Here is a 12,161-nt window from a genome sequence, read left to right as displayed (position 1 = left end):
AGGTGGGGTGTGGAGCTTTAGCAGGGGGTTAGGCTGAAGCGCACAGCCTAGACTGTGTCAGGATTTGTGCAGACCTGCCATAGCCATCAGGAGTTTGCCCTTGATCGAGGCTCTGCCTGGTCAGTGTGCTTCTGGGGAGGACAGGACCCCGCCCCCAAGCTTTGCTGGCCTCTTGCAGACAGAAGAGGCCAGGCCTGGTGCAAAAGGCTCCTTATTAGCACCAGGGAAAAGCTTATGCAGGGGCAAACATAGGCAACACATCGTTTTTATAATTATAGAATCCAAGTCTGTGCCATCTTTCCCTGGAATCTTTTTTTTTTTTTTAAGATTTTATTTATTTATTTGACAGAGAGTGAGAGAGAACATGAGTAGAGGAAGGGGCAGAGGCATAACAGGCTCCCCCTGAGTGGGACTCGATCCTAGGACCTTGGGATCATGACCTGAGCTGAAAGCAGATGCTTAACTGACTGAGCCACCCAGGTCCCCCTCCCTGGAATCTTTTATTTCACTCATTCGACGCACATTTGCTGAGCCCCTGTGAAGTGCCATGTTCTGTCCAGGTGTTGGGGATGCTCAGGTCCCCCATCCTTCAGCCTAGCAGGGAAGACAGATGCCTACACAAACAGAGAACTATGATGGGATGTGACAGAGACTCTCACAGTGCAGTCCTCAAAGAGCTGTGGCAGCACAGTCAAAGCAGTTAATTCTATCTGGGGAGTCCAAATAGCCTTCCTGAGAGAGGTGACATTTGCTCTTGAAGGTTGAGTAAGAGTTTACCAAGGGGGAAAGGAAGGTCATCTCAGGAGGGCCCAGCTGGCTTGGAGAAGAGGAGACATTTGGAGACAGAGGGTGATGGCGGGAGGGATTTACGGGGCTGGACAGGGAGGCTGGAGCAGCCCCCTGATGCGGGCATCGGCCTGGCCCTCTTGAGCTCTTAAACTCCCAGCATTGAGCCTCTTTGTATCTGCTGCTGGAGCAGCTTCCCTTTGCCCCTGGCTCTGTGCAGGGCTGGGGTGGAGTGTGGGGTGTTGGGGGACAGAGGTTGTATCTCCCAGGAAGCAGCCACTCTGCCAGAACCCGGGCTTGCTCCAGGCCCTGTGAGCCCTGAAGTGCCCGGGTTGCACACATCACCTTGGCAGTTTGTGGGCAAACCCTCTGGGCCGAGGGGAGATTGCACTGCCAGCCACTTCCTCTAGTTCCTTCCCTCTGCCTGTCGTCACGGTTACCTTGGCCTTGTTGGGGGTGAGGTTGAGGTTGGGTGGAATCAATTTTGTCCAGGTTTCTATTTTCCCAGATGCAGGTCAGCCAGAGGAGCTGTCACTTCTGGTTCTGTTTCAAGGGAGGCCAAGGGCCTGGGAGGTGCTTGGGTGTGGCGGTGTTGACAAGGTGCCTCTCCAGCCAGCCTCCCAGGAGGGGTGGGAGCGGGGCAGGGAGAAGCTCAGAGGTGGTGGAGGAGACAGGGCTGCCTTACCAATAGGCCTGTGCTCATGGCCGTGGGTGCTTGGTCTCTGGCCAGGCTCTGGGTCCTAAGCTCCTAGAGCATGCTGGGAGTGCACGGAGAGAGGCTGTTTATTTTCCTGGCCTAGAGCCCTTTTCAGCTGAGACCTTGTTCCAGGCCTCAGGCTGCCAGATTCACCCCCACTGGCTCAAGAAGTGAGAGAGTTGGCAAACCCAGAGCAATCCAACGACTTCACTAGTGGCCTCTGACTCTGGGCTGTCCCTAGCCCAGCTGGCCCTGTGTGTCCTCTAGATCCTCCTGGTAGCTCACAGACAGCCAGAGGCACCACATCGAAGTGATCCTGATGGGTCAGGGCTGTGAGGGCTGGTGGTCAGTCAAGAGCAGGAAGATTGAAGTCTGAGAAATCCGTGTTGGAATCCCAGCTGTGTCATTTCTTAGTTTGGGTAGCCTTGGGCAGATGGAATCCTGCAGCTCAGTCCCACCAACTGTCGAATGGGACAGTAATAGTACCGTCCTCATTGATTGTGAGGGTAATGTGACCTGTGTGGAAAGCATTTAACAAATAGGCATGAAACAATAAAATGTGGAAAGCATTTAACAGATGTGATAAATAAAATAAATAATAAAATGTGATTTAAAAATAAATCACTGAGGGACACCTGGGGTGACTTAGCGGTTGAGCATCTGCGTTTGGCTCAGGGCATGATCCTGGGCTCCTGGGATCGAGTCCCGCATCGGGCACCCCGCATGGAGCCTGCTTCTCCCTCTGCCTGTGTCTCTGCCTCTCTCTCAGTGTGTCTCTCATGAATACATAAATAAAATCTTAAAAAAAAAATCACAGAAAGTCAGGGTTGGTGGGCAGTGAGTTTCCTCCTTCCTGTTTAATGGTCCCTGCCTTTTGCATGGTGAATTTTCTAATGTGTCCTGGGGGAGAAGCAAGCAAACCTGGAGACTCAGGGAGCCCCTCTGCCTGTGTCCCGCACAGGGCACTCCCGGGATCTTTGGATACAGGGGGGTGTCATGGGGACAGAGCCTAAAGTGCAGAAGCAGGGAAAACAATCAAAGCCGGCTGAGGAGGCCTGGGAAGGTGGTTTAGGAGCACCAGGAGGTAGATCGGAGCCTCCGGGAGGACCAAGAGGGAGGCTCCCCCCGGGGAGGTGGAAGTGCGTGGGGGTAGCATGTGAAACCTGTGCCCATGCCCAAGGCATTTTTAAAGGAAGTGCCTGGGAACCGCTGGCCTGGAAAATAGTGCCCAGAAGGCTTGGGCTGGGCAAGAGAACAGACCGTCACCGCCCACTGGGTGTCACCTCCGTGTGAGTGGCCTTGCCAGGCTCCGAGCCTCCTGAACTCTGGCAGAACCCTCCAGAGGCCTGCCCTCCGGGCCACTGGCCCGCCCGGCCTTGCCCACCTGCTCCGAGAGGACCGGGGCGGCCGGGGCGCTCCAGCCACCAGCCGGGCGGGCGCTCACTGCCGCCACGTGGGTGCGGACGGGGATTGTCCACCTGTCCGTGTCGGGAGGGAAGCCGTCCTCCAGGCCCGCCTCCATGTCTGACCGGTGGCTCTCTGCCCTCACAGCTAGACGAGGAAGAGGAGCGGAGGAAAAGGCGCCGGGAGAAGAACAAAGTGGCGGCGGCTCGATGCCGGAACAAGAAGAAGGAGCGGACGGAGTTTCTGCAGCGGGTGAGCGGGCGGGCGGGCGGGGCGCCCATCTCGTTCTGCAGAGCGGCCGTGGCACCTGTGGGCCCGCAGATGTCACCGAAGCCTGCGGAATGGAATGGACGGGCACCTGCTGGCATCTGCCCAAGCGGCCGCCACCCCTCGGTTCCTCCCTGCCTCCCACCCACTGCCCTTTCCCCCACCCAAGGGCAGCCTGGCCTCAGGTCCCACCCACCCAGGTCCCCCGAAGGCCAGAGGAGGTGGGAGGAGCCAAGTCCCCTCTACTAGGCCACACCCTGGTGCTGATTGACCCTTGTGGCCGCGGACTGCTACTACTCATTTCAAAACCCTGGTGGCTGCCAGAGTTGTCTAGGGTGGATGCTAATGACCTAGGTGACAACTGCCAAGTGTGTGCGGTGGATGCAGCACCTGGCAAGAGAGAAGCTCCTCCCTTCGCTGCAGGGGGCTCTTCCAACCCTGCATCCCCTCTGGCTGGCCTCAGCCCTGCTGGAGGGGGCCCCCAAGCCTCTGCCCCCAGGGAGCAGAGGTCAGCTCTGTGAAGGCCAGCAGAAGGGGTCGCCTTCCCCTCCCTCCCCCTCCTGGCCCTCAGAGCGGGTCTCTGCCCTTTCATGTGGACTGTGCCAAGCAGTCCCCCCAGCCCCCCTAGAGTCCCATCTCTTAGGCCTTCGCTGCTTCTCAACAATGATAGACAGCAGTGAAGGGACATGACCAGGAAAGCTTATCAGTCCAGGTTGGTAGTCTCTGGCCTCTCCACTCTGGATCACTTGTTCATTACTAAAGAATAATAGTAACAATAACAATCCATGGGTCTGGCTCTGTTCTATAGCATGCAACAAGTAACCGTGGTTGCTAACATTTGTAAGGTTGGGAGGTGTGCAGAATACTGTAAATATATTATCTCTTTATAGGCATAACAACTGTATGAGGTTATTGCCTTCCTACAGATGGGGAAACTAAGGCATGGTGAGGTTAAGTTACTTGCCCAGGTCCCTCAGCAACTAAGTGGTAGAACTGGGATTCAAGCCTGAGGCTAACTTAAAAGCATTTGTTCTTAATACTCTGCTATGCTAGCTCTAATTCATTTCTTCATTTGTTCATTCTTTCACTCTTTTGTTGATTCATTGGCAAGCATTTTTATACACGTGCTAAATGCCCAGCACTGTGCCAGGTGTACTGAGGGACACACAGGAAGGAGCAGACATAGACCGTCCCACGGGAGCTGGAGAAACAAGGCTGATGTGGCCTCTGGTTTCTCTAATGCTGGGGAATATATGGGTCTCTTCTCACACTCTCAACAAGTAGAGAGAAAATCCGAGGTCACAGGTGTAGACAGTGTGGGGCCGTGTGTACACCAGCAAGTTCTGAGCATCTGGGGTAGGTGAATGGCCATTACAGGTGAGAGTTAGACTCCAAGAGCTGGGAGCTTCCTTGGAAGAGTTGGGGGATCAACACTGGGATGGAAGTTTTCAAAAAGTTTCTAAGATACAGGTCTGACACGGGCCTTTAACGTGGTTGGAGTGTCCCGCACCTCATTTCCAGCCCTGAACACCTGCAGAGCCAAGTAAGGCATTCGAGTGAGATAAACATTAGTTATCCCCATTGTAGGAATTGACCTCTAGTTCAGAAGAGGTCAAGTTATTTGCCCAAAGTCACACTGCTAGCAAGTGTTAGACCTGGGATTCATTTATTCCTTTGCTTATCCATCCATCCATCCATCCATCCATCCATCCATTCATCCAACCAATCAGTGTATTGTGAGTACCTGCTATTGCACAGCAGACAAGCAAGTGATGTCTGCATAGGATGGCAGAGAGAAGTGGGGAGTGGTAATGTGTGCTGCGAGTTGTGTTGGGCCAGCCTGGCGGGCTGTGAGAACACACCATGAGGCCCTATCTTAGTCTAGGCTGAGGAGAGACTGCTTACTGAGCCACAGAAGAGGAGTAGGAGCTAACGAGATGAAGGACAGGGATGTGGGGGGTTAGCAGGAACAGTGCAAGCAAAGGCCAGAGGCAAGAGGTGTTTAAGGATGTGATTAAGAAATTGAGAAGAATGTCAGTGTGGCTGGAATTTAGAGTACCATGGGGAGAGCGGAGGGGCAGGCAGCCCCCCTGGTCCTTGCTAGGTCTGTGCTGCGATGTCTGGGGCAATCCTCCTTTATGCCTCTGGTCCTGGCCTACTTACTATCACATACTTACACATCACTTGTTTTACTCTCACAAATGTCTCCATCGTAATGATGAATTATGTAGTCATGGAGAGTGATGGAACGCTTCAGTTGGAGGGAGACACACCTTGGAAAGATCCTCCTGGCTGCAGTGTGTGGCAAGGATTGGGGCAGTGGGAAGACCAGTTATATGACTGGGGTGGTGTCCTTGGAGGCTCGGGGTCTAGGAGGGGGGTTTGGGCAGTTCCATCCCAGTCCTCCTCTTCTCCCATGCTCCTCTCTTAGAAACACAGTTGGGCGTGAGGTTTAGGACACAGATGCAGATGGCTGTGTTGATGGCCAGTGCCCACAGACCTGAAGAATTCTCTTATAATTCAGTCATTTATTATTTTTTTAAGATTTATGTATTATTGGAGAGAGAGAGAGAGAGAGAGAGAGAGAGAGAGAGAGAGAGAAGGGGCAGAGGAAGAGAATCCCAAGCAAACTCCCCACTGAGCATGGAGCCTGCCATGGGGCTTGATCTCATAACCCTAAGATCATGACCTGAGCTGAAATCAAGTCAGACGCTTTACTGACTGAGCCATCCAGGTGACTCTTGTACTCTATTTTTTACCAGATAAAATATTTATAAGGCTCAGAGGTACAAAAGGATATGTGTGTACACACACCCACACACGTATGTATAATGTAGAAAGTCACCCACCCATCCTTGACCCCTGGTGCCTAGATCCACTCTGGGAGATTCTTAGAGCCTCTCAGAGTTCGCCTGCCTGGACCAGCTGAGTTCCTGAGGCAACCAGGGTGACCTCAGTACCTCCTGTGTCCACAATTACATGTAGCAGCCCCTGCACTTCTCCCTTCTGTAACCCTGGCCTCTGTAACTGCTGCGCCTAACGCAGGTTCATTCCCTGGGCTTTGTTAGCAGTAACCCCATCTCATACTCCCATGGTGCACTGCACTCTTCATGGCCATTCTCTCCTTGATGGCCACAAGAAGAAGGTGGCTCTGGGAGGAGATGAGGCAATGCCCACTCCGCTAATGAGGATTCTGAGACTCAGAGGGATGAAAGTTTGCTCAAGGCCCTACAGCAGCTGAGGTGGGACTCGAACCCAGGGCTTCCTTTGTTGCCCAGCATGCTGTTCAGGTTGCCCCGGCTCAGGGAAATTGGGGATATGGTTCACAGTGACATAGCTAAAGTGGCAGAGTCAGGATTTTAATTCAGACAGGTCTTTTGGACTCAGAAGAGGCCACACCAGCCTTCTACCCAATACTTACCAAAAAAGTTGGGAAATAGAACTCTATTTTAAGTGCATTTAGGGTTACTTGTTTTTAAAAGATAAAATCAGGGATGCCTGGGTGGCTCAGTGGTTGAGCGTCTGCCTTTGGCCCAAGGTGTGATCCTGGAGTCCCGGGATCAAGTCCCACATCTGGCTCCCTGCATGGAGCCTGCTTCTCCCTCTGCCTGTGTCTCTGCCTCTCTCTGTGTGTCTTTCATGAATAAATAAATTTGAAAAATCTTTAAAAAAAAAAAAGATAAAATCAGAGAATCTTAATGCTTAAAGTCCCCTGGGCCAATCATTATATTTTCTGGGAGGGGACTGAAGCCCCGAGAAGAGAATTGACTTGGCCAAGGTCACACAGCCAGTATGAAAAGCCAGAACATGCAGCCCCTTTGTATTTTTTCTCCTGCCTTTGCTGAGCACAGTGAAAGAGACAGAATGTTCATTCACTTGCACTAATTCTATTCTAGAACGACAAATGGAGGCAGCTGGTGGCTTAGCTGGTTAAGCATCTGCCTTCAGCTCATGTCATGATCTCAGGGACCTGGGATTGAGTCCCACATGGGGCTCCCCGCTGGGCAGGAAGTCTGCTTCTCCCTCTCCCTCTGCTGCTCCTCCCTGCTTGTGCTCTCTTATTCTCTCTCTCTCCCTCAAATAAATAAAATTTTTAGAATGAAACAATAACAACAACAAATGGTTTCATTTTCTCCAGGGCAATAAATATCTACCAGAAGACAAAATAATAAGCAAAAATGCAAGCAGAGTTATTGACTTCTGTGATTAACATGTATCTTGATTAGGGAAACAGATCAGGTAATTGCTGCTACAAAACCACAGACAACTTCTACGATCATGGTTAAAAAAAAAGAAAAAGATTCTTCGGAACTCAACTTCTACTTATGCAATTAATAAAGATGTAGCACCACCCAAGAAAACAGAAGGAAATAAAAGTAAAAAGCAGTCACATTCTGACAGCCAGCTGGGCAGAATTTAGGGTATTCCATGATATGCTCTAACCTTTTAAAACCAACAGAATGCAGTGCCATTCTGCTGAATGGTGACTGTATGTGTGAAGCCACATGCCTACTTGGGTCTCTGTGTGATACGGATGTTCGTACGTGAAGTTGGTTGGACACACAGTCATTTCGAGGCAGTAGATTGGTGTGTAGTACTGAATGCCATGTGCCTGGACGCTGGCCCTTGCATTGGCACCTTTAACGCCCACTTATGTGCCACCCAACTGCTTCCTTGCCATCCCCCAAACAGTAGCCCCCTTGGGCCCTTCCCCTCGGGCCCACAGGCAACCTCTTTCATTCTCCAGATGGAGCCAGTCACCAGGATCTGCCAGGTGTCTTTGAACCATCCTCCTCTGCTGCTTCTCCTTCTCTTTCTCCATGGGCCCTTGCTCAAAGCTTAAAGTATCCATTCCTTAAGCCTCCCTAAGCCTTCAGTTTATAAGGTGCCTTTCCCATGTGAGTTCACTTAATCCCCGCGAGCATCATCATTTTATATTTAAGATAGCTGAGACTCCGTGTAGTTAAGGAACTTACTCCTGACTCTGGTTCCAAACCCTAAAGTTTTGCCTAATGTGGCTCTAACTCCACCTTCCTGGCTCTCTACCTTCTGTCCTAAAGTGACCTATGGTCACAATGGAGGATTTCTTCTCCTAAACACATCTGTAGCTTATTTCCCATGTCTGTGTCCTTGTCCACTCAGGGCCGCCTTCCTCATGTCCCACCCCCTCCACTGGAGAGGCCAACTGGCCTTCTCAACCCAACCATTTTTTTTTTAAGATTTTATTTATTTGTTTATTCATGAGAGACACACAGAGAGAGAGAGAGGCAGAGACACAGGCAGAGGGAGAAGCAGGCCCCATGCACCGGGAGCCCGACGTGGGATTCGATCCCGGGTCTCCAGGATCGCGCCCTGGGCCAAAGGCAGGCGCCAAACCGCTGCGCCACCCAGGGATCCCTCAACCCAACCATTTTTTAAACTTGAGGCCAGACCTAGCCATTTAGGCCTCTTGGAAGGTCTTCCAGTCCCTGCAGTGCTGATGGGCACATAGTAAGTTCTTTCCCGCTGTATGGATCCTGATTCCCCCAGACATTCGTTGTACACGAATGTCCTCAAGCAAATGCAAATGGGTGGATTGAACAGAAACTCCTAGAGACAGGGTCAGAGGATTTGAACTTGGAGTTAAAATGTTGGCTCAGGGGAACCAGATAGTCAGAGGGTTTGTGAGGAGTCCCCAAGGTCATGAGTTCATCAGACCCGGTGAGCAGGCAGCTAAGATTAGCACCCAACTGGCTCAGACTGATCGGTCATGGACCCATGGTTTCACGTGGGTCTCTCTCCTGGCCTTCAGAGATGACTTCACCTGGAATTCTGAGAGCAGGGGACAGGGCCAGCCTCCCCCTCTGGCTTCATCCTGTTGAACCAGAAACAACCATAGCTGTTTTTTAATATTTTTCCCTTGAGCATTTTTTTCCTTTTTTCGAGGCTGTTCTCCTGCAGTGTTTGGTCACGAGGACTGCACGTGTCAGCAGTCCAGTTCCCTGGGCCACTCATCCTGTGTCCTCAGAGATGAGCACAAGGCAGGCCAGTGGGTGGGAGAAAGAATAGCAGCCCTGGGATGTGTGTGGGCCCCACTGAGGGCCCTGAAGACCACCAAAGGAGGCTACTCGGCCTGGCCCTGACAGGTGGAGGGCAAGCCCCTAGACCCAAGCCAGGGTTCCCCAGCTCAGTTGTGGAACATGCAATCATAACCACAGCTTGTCCTTTGCCTGATACAGGTTGCTCAACTTCAGCTGTTGACATTTTGTCTAGATAGTTCTTATTGTGGGGCCATCCTGTGCGGGATGTTTATGAGCATCTCTAGCCTCTACCCACTACCCCTAGCCTCTACCCACTAACTGCGGGTAGCAACCTTCTCCCCAGGTGCAACAACCAAAAATGTCTCCAGACATTGTCAAACGTCTTCTAGTAGGCCAAATCGCTCCGGGTTGAGCACCACTGGGCTAAAACTTTGCTGGCTCTTGAGTAAATTTCAACCCTTGAGCTGCTTGCCAGTTTTCAGACACAGTCCAATAAAAATCATTCAGGAGCCTTCCTGTCTTACTGTTTTGACCCCAAGCCTTGAACTGGTGTGCCCATCACCTATCCACACTCTGGACATGCGAACTCCCCCTGAAATCAAATAGCCAGCATTGCTTCTTTCCCTTGGAGTCTCTCCCACTGAGCTGGAAGTTCATTGGGAATCTCACTTGAGATTTGAAACTTTATTTTAGATCCAGAAGGATGACAGTTGATTGCCCCCCAATGGGCAAAGCTTCTAGATAACAGGGGATAAAGAGGAGGGTGTTTAATAATTTGGGGCTAATAACCAGGCAGCACGTGTTTTAGGAAGAATGACATGATTACCCTGGGCGCGTGATCCCACAGGCCAATATCCCCAATGTACAATGACACATCACACATCAAAGCACTTTGCCACTGCACTGCCAGCTGTGGGTCACGTGTGACCCCCTCTGGACCCTTCATGCACCTGCTCTAGTGCCACTGGGCCACTATTCTTCTCCCACCCTTTGTTTCTTTGGGCCAGGGCCAGGAGGCAGGAGAGTATTGGCATATTTGAGCAATTACAAGGAAGTCACTGTGGCTGGAGTAGATTGAGCGAGGGGAGGGAAGGGGGACCTGAGACAGGCTGGCCCCAGAATATAGCCTGGTTCATCCCGCTTTGACACAGGCCAGTGTCACAGGAGTGACGGGCACGGCTGCAGAAAGTCAATTACCCCAGGGGCTCAATAGCAGGTTCTGTGCTTTCTCCAGTGGGAGCCTGGCAGGCAGAAAACAGGCGGACGCCCGATGGGCGTGCCTGGTAGCTCCCCAGAGGCAGAGCTGGTCCCCAGTGAGCGCTTACAGCCCTGTCTCTGTTTCCATGCACCAGGAATCTGAGCGGCTGGAACTCATGAACGCGGAGCTGAAGACCCAGATCGAGGAGCTGAAGCAGGAGCGGCAGCAGCTCATTCTGATGCTGAACCGGCATCGCCCCACCTGCATCGTCCGGACGGACAGCGTCAAGACCCCCGAGTCCGAAGGCAACCCGCTGTTGGAGCAGCTAGAGAAGAAGTGACCATGGGCTGGGCGAAGGAAGAGGAGGAAGAGGAGGAGGAGGAGGAGGATTTGGGAAGAGGGTAGAGGATGAGGGGTCCCAGAGGGCCCTTCCTCGCTGCATGACAAACTTGACAAGGAGGCTCAGCACAGCCAGCGCTGGCCGGGCCTTTTTTGTGAAACTCAGATCAGCCACACGAGGGGAAGAACGGCTGAGGGTACTAGAAGGACCAAGCGCTGAGACCAAAGCAGACCCTCCGGCGGGGCTGGCCTGCTGGGGCCCAGCTCGAAGGAGGCAGCACAGAGACCGGCTGAGAGACACCCCAACCCAATGGCCTCGGGCACTTCCCGGCCCCCCCCACCGGGCCCACTGAGGGACCTCGGAGCAGCCAGGAAAAGCCATGAGTTGCAAACAAAACGCGGCTGGGGACGAACTCCGAGTCCAACTGCAGCCTGCCGGCCCCCAGCCCTGCCTGCCGACCCTGAAGCCGGGCTGGACGGGGTGCCATGTGGGGCCCTGCCGTCCCCGCCCCGTGGGCCCAGCGTGGGGGGGTCCCCCGGGAGCGGCAGCTGGGGCGCACCCTCGCCCGCCCTGCTGGAGTTTGCTGTGGGCACGAGGCGCGGGCGCCCTTCCAAAGCACATACTCACCGAATGTTTACAGACTGGCTGTCCTGGCAGGGCTTTCAACTGCACATGTTTTTTATACTTTCTTTTTTTTTTAATATTTTTTACAAAAAAAAAGATTTTATACAAGCAATATATATATGGATTTCTATAATCACTCGATGTGATATAGTATAAATATGCTATGGTTTGTTTGTTACGAACAGATATCCAGCAGTTATGGCCATTGTGTGTAACTCCTAAGTACTGTAGTAGTCTCTGGGTGTTGGGGGTGGCCGGGGCGGGCATGGGGTGCATTTCCATCCTGGTAAACCCTTCCTAGTACTCAGTCCTGTATCGCTCAGTAAACGTTACTCTTACTTACTCGGCTGCCTCTTGTGGTGTCTGCCTAGGGAATGGGGTGCAAGGCACGCCCGGTGGGCTTCCCAGTTGCGGTGTCAGAGGATGTTTGGAGCGTCTGCTGTAGGCCCTGGGTTTTCACAACAGCCCTCCCAGGTAAGTGTTTATATGCCCATTTTACAGATGAGGAAGTCGAGGTTCAGAGAAGTTAAAGAAATCTGTGGTACTTCCTTTGTTCACTCCACGAGTGTACTGAGTGCCTGCCCTGTGTGTGCCAGGCAATCTACAAGGGGCCGAGTCGTCACCATAAAATGATAATTATCTTGCTCTCTGCTAGTGTGGATAGTTGTTGATATTTACTGCATAGTGCAAATGATTTAATATCTTTTATTCTCTAAAGGTGGCTGCAGAGTTTGTGTCCTGGCCACATACCCAGTTCCTATAGTGACAAATGCTGGGATCCAGGATTCCCGGGTTCATTGGGCTCCTGCATGGCCACAGTCATCT

At 52.3% G+C, this 12,161-nt stretch overlaps 1 protein-coding gene across 6 annotated transcripts in view; it reads left to right on the top strand.

The window, feature by feature from the left end:
• Window positions 1-11,678, top strand: part of JDP2 (Jun dimerization protein 2) — a 40,759-nt gene extending 29,081 nt beyond the window's left edge. For all 6 annotated transcript variants that reach the window (XM_055304369.1, XM_055304375.1, XM_055304374.1 and 3 more), the window contains 2 exons: window positions 3,035-3,139; window positions 10,527-11,678. In XM_055304369.1, coding sequence (XP_055160344.1) covers window positions 3,035-3,139; window positions 10,527-10,712 — 291 coding nt within the window. In that variant the 3' untranslated portion in view covers window positions 10,713-11,678. The remainder of the gene's footprint in view (window positions 1-3,034; window positions 3,140-10,526) is intronic.
• The last annotated feature ends 483 nt before the right edge of the window (window positions 11,679-12,161 follow it).

The sequence above is a fragment of the Nyctereutes procyonoides genome, unplaced genomic scaffold, assembly GCF_905146905.1.
Source record: "Nyctereutes procyonoides isolate TBG_1078 unplaced genomic scaffold, NYPRO_anot_genome, whole genome shotgun sequence".
Classification (NCBI taxonomy): domain Eukaryota; kingdom Metazoa; phylum Chordata; class Mammalia; order Carnivora; family Canidae; genus Nyctereutes; species Nyctereutes procyonoides.
The sequence above is the reverse complement of the archived record's forward strand: the minus strand, read 5'-3'. Positions and strand labels throughout refer to the sequence as shown.